Source organism: Microcaecilia unicolor, chromosome 8 (genome assembly GCF_901765095.1).
Source record: "Microcaecilia unicolor chromosome 8, aMicUni1.1, whole genome shotgun sequence".
In the NCBI taxonomy this organism is placed as follows: domain Eukaryota; kingdom Metazoa; phylum Chordata; class Amphibia; order Gymnophiona; family Siphonopidae; genus Microcaecilia; species Microcaecilia unicolor.
The window spans coordinates 68,314,217-68,328,358 of NC_044038.1; the positions used below are offsets into that span (position 1 = coordinate 68,314,217).

The window sequence follows — 14,142 nt, forward strand, 5'->3', positions numbered from 1 at the left end:
TAGTGTAACATGGTATTGGCACATCTACAAATTAGGGGCTCACACACCAGCCAAAGTCCTGGTATAAGTGTTAGCTTTTAAGTGCAGCAGACAGGTGTAACAAGTATTCTGTAAGTTATGAATGTAAGTGGGAGCCCTACCCATGCCTACATCCACCCTTATGTAAGCTAAGTAGGTATTTGCAGAATGGCGCTTAAGCATTCTTCTAGCACTTAACATGTGTATGTGTGCATAAACGTGTACATGCTAATAGTCTATACATTTATACATGAAACATGCACATAAATGTGAGTGTCTAGGTTATAAAATTGCCTTTCATATTTGTTGGTGCTGAGAATTCTTGTATTTCCATTCAAATACTACTATGAGCTACTTTGAATGTACATTGAAAAGGTTGGTTAAACATCCCAAAATTAAGTTAATCCATCCTGAAATGTCTAATGCTTTCTGCTTTTTAGACACAGTTCAGTATATGGTTTTCCATATGTTTAACTGGTGTGACAATGATATTGTTTATTGTTTGTTTATTAAGAATTTGCTATACCACTCTTCTGTCAAGTAGGTCAAAGTAGTTCACATCAGGGGTGTAGCTACATGGGGCCTGGGGGGCCGGGGCCCCCATAGATTTGGCCCTGGACCCCCCTGCCGATGACCCTCTCAACCCCTCCCCCCCTGCCGTCAACCCGCCATCTACCTTTGCTGGCGGGGGACCCCAACCCCCGCTAGCCAAGGTCCTCTTCTTCCCGCGAAATGGCTTTGTTCAGTTTCTGAGTGGTGTCCAGCAATGGCGGGGGGGGGGGGGGGGGGGTCGGCAATGGTGCAGGGGGGGCTAAAATGTGCCCCCTCACCTTGGGCCCCGGACCCCCCTCCCGCCGAAGTCTGGCTATGCCCCTGGTTCACATGATAATAAAAAAGCATGTAGAAAAATTAAAAGAACTCCATTTATGACAGAAAAGAGACACAATCATTCTACAACATATAGAAAGAGTAAAGAAAGCCTAACAGAAACCGAACTCTGACCATAGTTACCAGAGGTCCAGGTCAGTTTCAGCATATGCCTTTTGAAAAAAGTTGTGTTTTTAGCAAGGCCCTAAAGTTTTATAGACTACTTCTGGCCCAACACAGCCACCGGTGGTAGTTCTGGGTTGAACATGCACCATTTCTGTAAATCACGAGGTAGTGTGTTCTATAGGACAGGGGCCAGGCAAAAAAACTGAGTATCTGGTTGATTTCAGACTAGCTCAAGATGACGGTGGAAGGACTAAACAATGATCATTGGATGAACAGAGGGAGCATGTAGGTAAATATGGAATTGTCAATGAAGCAAAGTATGATGGGCAGCTATTTAGAAGGGTTCTAAATTGAATATGGAAGTGAACTGGCAGTCACTGTTTCATAATCAGAAGTGGAGTTATACAGTCATACTTTCAGACATGGAACAGTAGAGAGATGTGTGGTAGCTGTGTTAGTCCATTTTTAAAAGTACCCAATAGAAATATAATAAAACAAAGAAAAGAAAATAAGATGATACCTTTTTATTGGACTAACTTAATACATTTTTTGATTAGCTTTCGAATTTAGCCCTTTTTCATCAGATCAGTTATGGCACAGAAAATGCCTGTATTATAAAGATTCTATAGTATTTTTAAATTATTATGAGTAAGACCTGTGTAAACTACATTGTGGTAGTCAAGGTATGTAATAAGAAAAGTGTGAATGAGAAAATATAAAGTGGAATCAAAGTAGTTCAAATCGAAAGTTGACATGAAACTGTAAAGCCCTTTTTTGCTACAGCAAATATTTGTGATATAAAGGACAATTGGTAGTCTAGGGCTTTTCAGGTTGGAGAAGAGACGGCTGAGGGGAGACATGATAGAGGTATATAAAATAATGAGTGGAGTGGAACAGGTGGATGTGAAGCGTTTGTTCACGCTTTCCAAAAATACTAGGACTAGGGGGCATGCGATGAAACTAGTGTAGTAAATTTAAAACAAATTAGACAAAACTTTTCTTCACCCAATGCGTAATTAAACTCTGGAATTCGTTGCCGGAGAACGTGGTGAAGGCAAGGCGGTTAGCTTGGCAGAGTTTAAAAGGAGGTTAGACGGTTTCCTAAAGGACAAGTCCATAAACTGCTACTAAATAGACTTGGGGAAAATCCACAATTCCGGGAATAACATGTATAGAATGTTTGTACATTTGGGAAGCTTGCCAGGTGCTCTTGGCCTGGATTGGCCGCTGTCATGGACAGGATGCTGGGCTTGATGGACCCTTGGTCTTTTCTCAGTGTGGCATTACTTATTATCACACCCAAGTGTGATGATCTGATTGAGTTTCTGGTTGGTAGGTCTATGAGGTCAGACATATATCCTGGGATATCACCGTATATAATTTTATGGACCAGGGTACAAATTTTAAAAGTAATACGTTCTCTAATTGGTAGCCAATGTAATTTTTCACGAAGGGGTTTGGCCCTATCAAATCACGGTCTTCCAAATACAAGCCTAGCTGCCGTATTTTGGGCAGTCTGAAGCTTCTTTATAAGATTTTCTTTGCATCCGGCATAAATTCCGTTACAATAGTCGGCATGGCTAAGGACCATTGATTGTACCAGATTGCAAAATATTGCCCTCGGGAAGAAGGTTTCACTCTTTTAAGTTTCCACATTTAAGAAATGTGTGAGTAACCCGGAAGCAACGCTTCAAGACAACAATGCAGAGCACTTAAATCCAGATTGCAGTGGCGTAGCCAGACCTAACACCTTGGGTGGGCCCAGAGCTAATATGGGTGGGCACTGTGTATATAGGTATGAATAGTGTTTCTTGCTACAAAATAATGCATTAGAATGCACTTGATGATGGATTTCTAAGTAGTATGCCCAGCATCAACATATGGAAAAACTAATATTTTAAAATATAGTTTACACTATCCCACATCTTAAACTTGACCAGGCGTAAGTCTACTATAATGGCAAACATCTCATAAGTACATAAGTACATAAGCACTGCCACGCTGGGAAAAGACCAAAGGTCCATCAAGCCCAGTACTCAGTCTCCGACAGCAGCCAATCCAGGCCCCAAGAACCTGGCAAAACCCCAAAATGTAATAATGATCAATGGACTTTTCCTTCCGGAATCTGTCCAGACCCCCTTTAAACACAGCAAGACCAGCTGCCGTCACTACCTTTTCCGGCAATGAGTTCCAGAGTCTAACCACGCGCTGAGTAAAGAAAAACTTTCTCCAATTTGTTTTAAACCTACCACATTCTAATTTCATCTTGTGTCCTCTGGTTCTATTATTGTTAGAAAGCGTAAACAAACACTTCACATCTGTCCGCTCTACCCCACTCATTATTTTGTACACCTCTATCATATCACCCCTCAGCCGCCTTTTCTCCAGGCTAAAGAGTCCTAGCCTTCTTAACCTCTCCTCATAAGGTAGTCGTCCCATCCCATGGCAGGATCCTACAGTATAATTTCAGAAATGATATCCTTCAAACTTTGCTTCCCTACCCCTCCATCCAACCCTGTAGCCCGGCATCAGACCTTCTCATCTCTACCCTACCCCCTCACCCCCACCCATAGCCCAGCATCAGCCCTTCCCTTCCCCATCATCCATCCAATAGCTATCCATCAGCCCCACCCTAACCCCCCCCCCCCCCCATAGTCTGGCATCTCCCCCCACCCCCCTGTCACCCTGAAGCACACCAGCATTAAATATAAAACCTTTTTTTTAATGTCCAGGGCACTGCAGAGGCCAGCCCCACCTGGGAACATGCCTACATTAAATATGTTTTTTTTAAATTTTAAACCTGGGCACTGCAGAGACCATCCCCACTCCAAAATCCAACATTATTGGTGGGGGGTGGGCTCTTCACTGCCTAGGGAAAAAAGATGAAATATACCCTTTTTCTTCTAGGCAGTGAAGAGCCAACCACCAACATTACACTCACACACACAAAAAAAAAACACCATGCAGACAAAAGCCAGTCTCTAAAAGCAGGGCAATAACAGAATTTTTTTTTTCTCCTGTACAAAGTACAAAACTAAAAAATTTTTTTTACAAAATGTACATTTCACAAAGCAGGCACATCTCAATCTTTAAAAAAATATTAAATAAAAATAATTTTTTTTCTTTTCTACCTTTGTTGTCTGAGCACTTTATTTTTCTGATTGGGCTGGTCCCACTTTCTTCCACTTTCCATGTGTCAGTCTTCTAAATTCTTTTCCATTTCTTCTCTTTCCTCTTGTCATCTTCCTTTACTACTACTACTACTACTACTTAACATTTCTAGAGCGCTACTAGGGTTATGCAGCGATGTACAGTTTAACAGAGAAGGACAGTCCCTGCTCAAAGGAGCTTACAATCTAAAGGACGAAATGTCAAGTTGGGGCAGTCTAGATTTCCTGAATAGAGGTATGGTGGTTAGGTGCTGAAGGCGACATTGAAGAGGTGGGTTTTGAGCAAGGATTTGAAGATGGGCAGGGAGGGGGCCTGGCGAATGGGCTCAGGGAGTTTATTCCAAGCATGGGGTGAGGCGAGGCAGAAAGGGCGGAGCCTAGAGTTGGCGGTGGTGGAGAAGAGTACTGAAAGGAGGGATTTGTCTTGAGAGCGGAGGATACGGGTAGGAACGTAGGGGGAGATGAGGGTAGAGGTGTAGGGAGGGGCTGCAGATCGAGTGCATTTGTAGGTTAGTAGGAGAAGCTTGAACTGTATGCGGTACCTAATCGGAAGCCAGTGAATTGACTTGAGGAGAGGGGTGATATGAGTATATCGGTCCAGGCGGAAGATAAGACATGCAGCAGAGTTCTGAACGGACTGAAGGGGGGATAGATGGCTAAGTGGGAGGCCAGTGAGGAGTAGGTTGCAGTAGTCAAGGCGAGAGGTAATGAGAGAGTGGATGAGAGTTCGGGTGGTGTGATCAGAGAAGAAAGGGCGAATTTTGCTAATGTTATAGAGGAAGAAGTGACAGGTCTTGGCTATCTCCTGGATATGCGCAGAGGAGAGGGAGGAGTCAAAGATGACTCCGAGGTTGCGGGCAGATGAGACGGGGAGGATGAGGGTGTTATCAACTGAGATAGAGAGTGGAGGGAGAGGAGAATCAATCACCAAGTCCCACTCATTTTCTGCTCTGTGCCCCTTTCCCCCACACCCCTAGCCACATCCATCTTCTGCTTCTTCTCCCTCCCCCCACCCACACCTTCTAATCTCATCCATCTTCTGCTCCCTCTCTCTCCTCCACATAGTTCCATTCATCTTCTGCTCCCTCTCCCTTCCCTCACACCCCCTAGTCCCAACCATCTTCTGCTCCTTTTCCATCTCTCTCTTACTCTCCCCCCGGTGGTTTCATTTTTTTTTACCTTTGCCGGCTGGTCTCGCCCCCGTCTCTCTCGCTCTCCTTCCAGCAACCCCCCGCCACAGCACTAGAGTCTTCCAGTTCTTTCTCTCCCTCCAGCCCCGTGCTGCCCGGTATCATCCCCTCCCCCTAGTCTTCCAATCCTTTGAGTCGCCGGCAGCTTCATCGAGAAAGCAATACAAACACTGCTGTAGACCTGTCCCTGCCTGGAAGCCCTTCTCTCTCCTACAACTTCCCGCCTACACAGGAACAGGAAGTTGGGGCAGGTCTAAAGCAGCATGTGTACTGCTTTCTCGCTGACGCTATCGGCGGATCGGGGGATTGTAAGGCTTGGGGGGGGGACGATACCTGGTGCCGCGATGCTAGAAGGAGAGAAAGAAAGAAGAATGCATTTTGGAGAGCTGCTCTTTCCTGTCGACTGCGGGGCTATGGCAGAACTCAAAGGCTGGCTGTGCACTGATTGGAGGATCAGGGAAAACTGGGTGGGCCTAAACTGAGATTGGGTGGGCCTGGGCCCACCCAGGCCCACCTGTAGCTACGCCCCTGCCAGATTGTGAGCAGAAGTGTGAATATAAGGAGAATATCATCAGTGTAATATGCCTATACTATATACAAGGGTGGCCAAAGGGCTTAGAAAGATGTTAACATTCTGTTAACCATGTGATTGCCGTACTGATGCCTTATCACTGAGCTCTCTGCAATGTAGCCTCAATGCTCTACCACTGATTAATCTATACTGTAACTTATTTGAACCCCAATGCTCTATCACCGATTATATCGGCTAACCTACATTGTAATCTGATTGCACTCCTGTCCACAGTGTAATCTGTTTGAACCTCTCCATGTATTGGCTTACTGACTTTTTTACACTGTAATCAGTTTACACTTTTCTTCTGTACTGTATTCCCAGTGAGGTTACTGGTCTTTGCAATGTAATCCGCTTCAAGTATTTTAAGGTGTGAGCGGAATATAAGCACCTGGTAAAATAAAATTAAAGTAAAGTTAAACAGTAACAGAAAGAATTCAGGGGTCCTTTTACTAAGGTGCACTGAAAAATGGCCAGTGTTAGTGTAGGCGCGTGTTTTGGATGCGCGCAGATCCATTTTTCAGCATGCCTGTAAAAAAAGGCCTCTTCTTTTGCCGAAAATGGACATGCAGCAAAATAAAAATTGGTGCACGCCCATGTTGGGTCTAAGATTTTACCGCCACCCATTCACTTAGCGGTAAGGTCTCACGCATTAACCAGGCGGTAATCATCAATGCGCATCCAATGTTGATTACTGCCCGGTTAGCGCTGCGTGCTGGAAAATAAAATATAGTTTCCGGCACACATAGCGAACATGCATAAAAAATGAAATTACTGCCCGAGCCACGCAGTAGCCGGGCGGTAGTTCCGAATTGACACACATTGGGCGCACATGGGCACCTACACGGCTTAGTAAAAGGGCCCCTCAGCCTTAGGGATACTGCAATCAAGAGTATAGAAAGCGGAGAGAGAAGACCTAGAGGGCATAATCGAACGGCACCGGCCATCTTCGGGGCTGGCTCCGAAAAGGGGCGGAGCCAACCGTATTATCGAAAAACATGGCCAGCCATTTTTTCTTTCGATAATATGGTTGGGGCTGGCTAAATCTCAACATTTAGGCCATAATGGAAACCGGGCCCGGCCATCTCAAACCAACGAAATCCATGCCATTTGGTCATAGGAGGAGCCAGCATTTGTAGTGCACTGACCCCCCTGACATGCCAGGACACCAACCGAGCACCCTAGGGGGCACTGCAGTGGACTTCACAAATTGCTCCCAGATGCATAGCTCCCTTACCTTGTGTGCTGACCCCCACCCCCACCCCCAAAAACCCACTTCCAACAACTGTACAGCACTACCATAGCCCTAAGGGGTGAAGGGGGGCACCTACATGTGGGCACACTGGGTTTTGGGAGAGTTTGGAGGGCTCCCATTTACCACCACAAGTGTAACAGGTAGGGGGGGATGGGCCTGGGTTCACCTGCCTGAAGTGCACTGCACCCACAAAAAACTGCTCCAGGTACCTACATACTGCTGTCAGGGAGCTGGGTATGACATTTGAGGCTGGCAAAAAAAAATGTTTCTTTAATTTTTTCGGGTAGGAGGGGGTTGGTGACCACTAGGGGAGTAAGGGGAGGTGATCCCCGATTCCCTCCGGTGGTCATCTGGTCAATTGGGGCACTTTTTTGAGACTTGGTCCTTAAAATTAAATGGACCAAGTGCAGCAGGCGAAATGCTCGTTCGAGCTGGCCATCTTTTTTCCATTATCGGACGAAGCCGGCTGTCTCATAACCACGGCCCCACCCCTGTCCCGCCTTCTGTACCCTGCCTTGAAGCTTGCCCGGCTCTCAGACGGAAAGCAGTTGGCGCCGGCCAAAATCAGCTTTCCATTATACCGATTTGGCCGGGTTCAGGAGATCGCCGGCCATCTCCCGATTTGTGTTGGATGTCGGAAGATGGCCGGCGATCTCTTTCGAAAATAAACTGGATAGTGGAAACTTTGGAGGAAAGAGTTAAACTGGATAAGACTTCACCTTGTAGACCAATCTCTTCCAGACACGCAGTGAAAATTTGATATTACACCACTACTGTTCTAGCCTTGGACCCATTTTGCACAAGCATATTTTTGTCTGTTCATTTTTTATACCATTGATGTAAATAATTTTGTGTATCAGGATTAGTTCACAAGTTTTCAAGCCAAGGTACTTAATAAGGGCCCTGTTTACGAAGGTGCGTTAGTGTTTTTAGCGCTCCTACACTCAGCACACACGCTAACCTTGTAGGCACCTATAGAGATATTGTAGGCACATACATGGTTAATGCGCGTACATGGTTAAAACGCATCAAAAATGTTAACGCACCTATAATGCTGCTTAGTAAACAGGGCCCTAAATGTACTTAATAAATGTATTAATACCTCATTCACTATATTGCTAGTCTAGTATTGCTAAGTTCCTGATTTTCCTATTTCTTCTTGTTCTTTATCTATTTTTATTTTTCTTCAATTTGAAATTTCCAGCTAGGAGATATAAATATTTTAAGTCACTCACCATACACCACTATAATTACTGCTGCTTGTTCTATTCCTTTGTCTGTTTGAATCTCCAGGGTGTAAGTGCCACTGTCCTGTATAGTAATTTCTGAGATCTCCATGGAGCCATTTGGAAATCCTCTCACCCGGCCTTTATAAGGAGAATAAGTTTGCTCAGGAGGAGTAGCAGCTGAGACATAAATTAGCATCTGAGTAGCAGTATTTATTCCCTCCCCTCTGTACCAGCTGAAAAACATGATATTTTCAGTAACACCACTGACGGACAGCAGGACATTCTCTCTCACCACTGGAGTCTTCGGAATGGGGGAAACAAATATGTGTGCAGAAATCTGCCAGCTCCATAAACCCAGAAACACTGAAAGTGCAGGAAAGAAAAGGAGAAATTTAGAAACATAAAGTAACAATAAGCATTTATCCACCTGGATGTTCCTTTCCCTTCAGTAATCTATCTTGGAGTCCACTTAGAGGGTAAGATTCAGCCAGTTATGTTCAGTATGTTTTAAAACAGTTATAGCCACTGAAATTATGCCCAGATATTCAATGCCAGGCCACCGAAGTCTTAACTTTGCCCAGTTAGCTAAGCGGGTGTAGAACTCGGTGAATAGAAATACTCTGAAGTTATACGGCTATGACCGATATTCAGTTTCATACCTGCTTAGCTAATCAGGCAAAGTTGAGACCAGTGGTGTTCCTAAGTTGGCTGCCACCCGGGGCGGATCACCGCTGAGGCCCCCCCCCCAGGTGCAGCACAACACCCGCCCCCCACGGCGCACTTGATAATTTAAGGAAGACTCACTTTCTAAACAATTCTCTTTTAGGGAAAGAGGCTAGCAAAGAACAATTTATGCAATCAGTCAAATATTGCTTAGAAAGTAATAACACTGGTCACATATTAGCTAATTACTTGAAAGCTAGAAATGAGCGTAAGAATATCTCTGCTATTACAGGTGAAAGTGATAATGTTCTTACTAACAATATTAATACAGCTAACAGATTCAAGGCCTTTCTACACTAAATTATACACAGCTGAAGTAGATTTCTCAAAAGCGGACCTCTTTTTTTGATGCTCTAAAACATCCCACCATTACTTTGGATTACAATATATTTATTTATTTGTTACATTTGTATCCCACATTTTCCCACCTATTTGCAGGATCAATGTGGCTTACATAGTACCGTAAAGTTAGTCGGTTTATAACAAATACAGGTTATATTGTGGTCGAAATGAGGTAGGTGTGTATCAGGCACCATGAGGATGGAAGGGATGAAGATTGTATATTGTCCAGTACGATCATTGGTTATGTTGTGTTGCTGGGTGTGGGGATTTACGTTGGATCAGTGGGGTAAGCCTTTTTGAAGAGGGTGGTTTTTAGTGATTTCCTGAAGTTTAGATGGTCATGGATTATTTTCACTGCTTTTGGGAGTCCGTTCCATAGTTGTGCGCTTAAGTAGGAGAAGCTGGTTGCATAAGTTGTTTTCTATTTCAGTCCTTTGCAATTTGGGTAATGTAGGTTTAGGTATGATCGTGATGATCTGATTCTGTTTCTGGTTGGTAGATCTATGAGGTCTGTCATGTATCCTGGGACTACACCGTAGATAATTTTGTGGACCAAGCTGCCAATTTTGAAGATGATCCGTTCTTTGATTGGGAGCCAATGTAGCTTTTCTCGGAGGGGTTTAGCACTTTTGAAGCATGTTTTACCAAATATCAGCCTGGCAGCTGTGTTTTGGGTGGTCTGGAGTTTTTTTTTTGCGAGTTATTTTTTACATCCCGCATAGATTCCGTTGCAGTAGTCTGTATGGCTTAGGACCACTGATTGTATTAGGTTTCGAAAATTTCCCTTGGGAAGAAAGGTTTTATTCGTTTGAGTCTCCACATTGAGTAAAACATTTTCTTTATTATGGAGTTTACTTGGCTCTCAAGGGTCAGATTGCGGTCGATTATGATGCCGAGTATTTTTAGGCTGTCTGAGGTAGGGAGGGTATGTTCTGGGGTGTTTATGGATGTGGGTTTGTACTTGTTATGTTGAGATGAGAGGATGAGGCAGTGTGTTTTTTCAGTGTTCAGTTTCAGTTAGAATGAGTTTGCCCAGGAGTCCATGATGTTCAGGCCGTCATTGATTTCATTGGTTATTTCTGTTAAGTCATGACTGAAGGGAATGTAGATTGTGACGTCATCTGCATAGATGAACGGATTGAGGCCTTGGTTGGATAGGGACTTTGCCAGTGGGATCATCATCATGTTGAAGAGTATTGGTGATAATGGTGATCCTTGAGGTACTCCACAGGTAGCTTTCCATGGTGGTGATATGTTTGAGTTTGATTTTACTTGGTAAGTTCTGGTGGTTAGAAAACCTTTTATCCAGTTAAGTATATTTCCATCAATCCTGAAGTGGACAAGGAGTCTTAGTAGTATATTGTGGTTGACCATGTCGAATGCGCTCAACATGTCGAATTGGAGGAGAAGTATACTTTTCCCTGTGGCTATTTCTTGCTTGAATTTGGCCAGGAGAGTGACTAGGCCAGTTTCAGTACTATGGTGGGGGCGGAATCCTGATTGTGAGTCGTGTAATATTGAGAATCTCAGGGCCTTTTACTGAGTCTGAAGCACTATGTGCTTTGAAAAACATGGCCCTTAAAAAGGCTCCAGGCCCAGGTGGGCTCACTGTAGAATTCTATCGCACATTTTCATCCTTGTTGATACCCAAGCTGTGCTTATTTTATAACCACCTCATTCAGTCTGGGGACATTCATGGTTCCTTCACTGAAGCCACTATTACAGCAAAGGTAGGCGACGGCGGGCGGGTGGGGGTCGAGGGTGTCGTCGGTAGGAGGGGGGGGTCAAAGTTGTTGTTGGTGGTGCTGGCGGCAGCAGGGGGTGTTGGCAATGGCGGGGGGGGGGGGGGTCGGAAATGGTGGGGGAGGCTAAAATGTGCCCCCTCACTTCGGGCTCTGGACCCCCCTCCCGCCGAAGTCTGGCAGAATTAAAAAATTATGACCTACAACCTGTAAATCTAAATCCAACCGCTCAGGCAATTTTTGTGGAGATTGATAAGTATGTTTTTATACTTCACAAACCTTGAATAAAAATATTGAACTGAAAAAAGATTCTTTCAAAAAATAATCATGGCTTACTGACGTCCCCGTGAAGGGGCGGGGAAACCCGTATTATCGAAGCAAGATGGATGTCTATCTTTCGTTTCGATAATACGGTCGGGGACGTCCAAATCTGGAAATTTAGGTCGACCTTAGAGATGGTCATCCTTAGACTTGGTCGTTTCTGATTTTCGGCGATAATGGAAACTGAGGACTCCCATCTCAGAAACAACCAAATCCAAACCCTTTGGTTGTGGGAGGAGCCAGCATTCATAGTGCACTGGTCCCCCTCACATGCCAGGATACCAACTGGGCACCCTAGGAGGCACTGCAGTGGACTTAAATTGCTCCCAGGTGCATAGCTTCCTTACCGTGTGTGCTGAGCCCCCCCCCCCCCCAACCCACTACCCATAACTGGACACCACTACCATAGCACTTATGGGTGAAGGGTGGCACCTACATGTGGGTACAGTGGGTTTCTGGTGGGTTTTGGAGGGCTACATTTACCACCACAACTGTAACAGGTAGGGGGGATGGGCCTGGGTCCGCCTGTCTGAAGTGCACTGCTCCCACTAAAACTGCTCCAGGGACCTGCATACTGCTGCGATGGACCTGAGTATGACATTTGAGACTGGCAAAAAATATTTTTAAAGAATTTGAGGGTGGGAGGGGGTTAGTGACTACTGGAGGAGTAAGGGCAGGTCAGCCCCGATTTCCTCCGGTGGTCATCTGGTCAGTTCAGGCACCTTTTCATGGCTTGGTCGTCACAAAAAAAGGACCAAGTAAAGTCGTCCAAGTGCTCATCAGGGACACCCTTCTTTTTTCGATTATGGGTCGAGGACGCCCATGTGTTAGGCACGCCTAAGTCCAGCCTTCGCTACGCCCCCGGGAACTTTGGTCTTCCCCATGACGGAAAGCAGTTGGGGATGCCCAAAATCGGCTTTTGATTATGCCGATTTGGGTGACCCTGTGAGAAGGACGCCGATCTTCTGATTTGTGTCGAAAGATGGGCGTCCTTCTCTTTTAAGAATAAGCCTGTAAGAGGCCCTTTTACTGAGCTGCATTAGGCACTAATGCATGCTTATTGCAGCTTAAAATGACATTACAGTTTACACTCGTGCATCCTGTGGTAAGTGCCAAATGTGCAAACGCTAATTGTGCGCTAAATTTTTTTTTTTTATTTTGTTTGAAGGGGCATGTCTAGAGATGGAGCTTAGGCATTCCTGCACTAATCAGTTAGTGCATCTACATTAGTGCACGCTAAGTGGTTAGCACAGGATTACAGCGTGAGATTTTACCACCTACAAACTAGGGGGCTCTTTTACAAAGGTGCATGAGGGCCAGGCATAAAAGTAAGAAAGAGGAGATGTGGAGGGGCATAATCGAATGGGACGTCCAAGTTTTGCTGAGGATGTCCTCGCAAAACGTCCCTATGGAGGGGCGGGGAAACCCGTATTATCAAAACAAGATGGACGTCCATCGAAGGAATCAAGATGGCGTCAGAAACGGATGTGTGCTCCCAAAGCTCCTGAGACCCATCGTTAAACTAGCGAGGGAAGTTCTTTCTCCGACTTTAAGATGGGGAAAAGAAAGGGGAAGACGGTGGTTCCTACCTCCGCGGCCCCACCGATGACGCCAATCTCTCGACAAGCAACTTTGGAGAGCTTCGGAATTGGGATCCTTGGCGAACAGATGACTGCTTTGACGGGCTCGACCTCTTTGGGTAAGGACCGCAGCATTGAAGGAGCGACGCTGAGCCCTCCTTCCTACACCGCTCCTCCACAGCCCGGAAGTGAAAGGCTGCCCGAGGGACCACGGCAGTTGGAATTGGTATTTGCAACGCCGTTGGGAGGAGGACCTTCGAGTACTTCAACCCCGGGGAAAGAAACAACAGTACAGGAGCAATTGCAGGTCGATGCCCCTGTCTCCCGAGGTTCCACTACCGGGAGTAATGGAGGACTACAGAGACCAGCAGTGGTGACTATGAACTCATTAGGGGATGCAATTCAAGGGGTGAATAACACTTTACTCCAGATGAATACCTCTATTAAGGGTGAAATTAAGGAATTAAAACAAATTAGTGAAAATCTGTCTAATAATTTTCAGGAACAAAAAGAAAAAGTTTTAAAGATGGAAGTTGAAGTTGGAAAACTACAAAACGGTCTCTTTGATTAAAGAAAAAGGAATACAGGAAAAGAAATTAGAAAATTTGGAAAATAATGCTCGAAGGAATAACTTAAGGTTAATAAATTTTCCAAAATCACCTTTAGTCGCAGCTATAGATATGTTGAAAAGATATTTTACCCAAATACTGGGAATCCCAATGGAGGGTTATCCCCCTATAACGAGAACCCAGTATATTTCGGGTATTTCTAAACTTCCAAAGGAGCAGCCGCCGACTACTCCAGATTGAAATTTGACAGAATTTCTAGAGAACTCTCTGGAAATCATCACAGAGAGAACAACACTTATTGTGACTTTTGCGCTGTATATGTTTTTAGGGTGGGAAGGGGTTAGTGACCACTGGGGGAGTAAGGGAAGGTCATTCCCGATTCTCTCCAGTGCTCATCTGGTCAGTTCGGGCACCTTTTTGTGCCTTGGTCTAAGAAAAA

At 45.0% G+C, this 14,142-nt stretch overlaps 1 protein-coding gene across 1 annotated transcript in view; it reads right to left on the reverse strand.

The window, feature by feature from the left end:
* The window catches only part of LOC115476780 (carcinoembryonic antigen-related cell adhesion molecule 1-like), a 167,096-nt gene that overhangs the window by 129,625 nt on the left and 23,329 nt on the right, over positions 1–14,142 (reverse strand). The window contains exon 3 of the mRNA XM_030213359.1: positions 8,433–8,789. Coding sequence (XP_030069219.1) covers positions 8,433–8,789 — 357 coding nt within the window. The remainder of the gene's footprint in view (positions 1–8,432; positions 8,790–14,142) is intronic.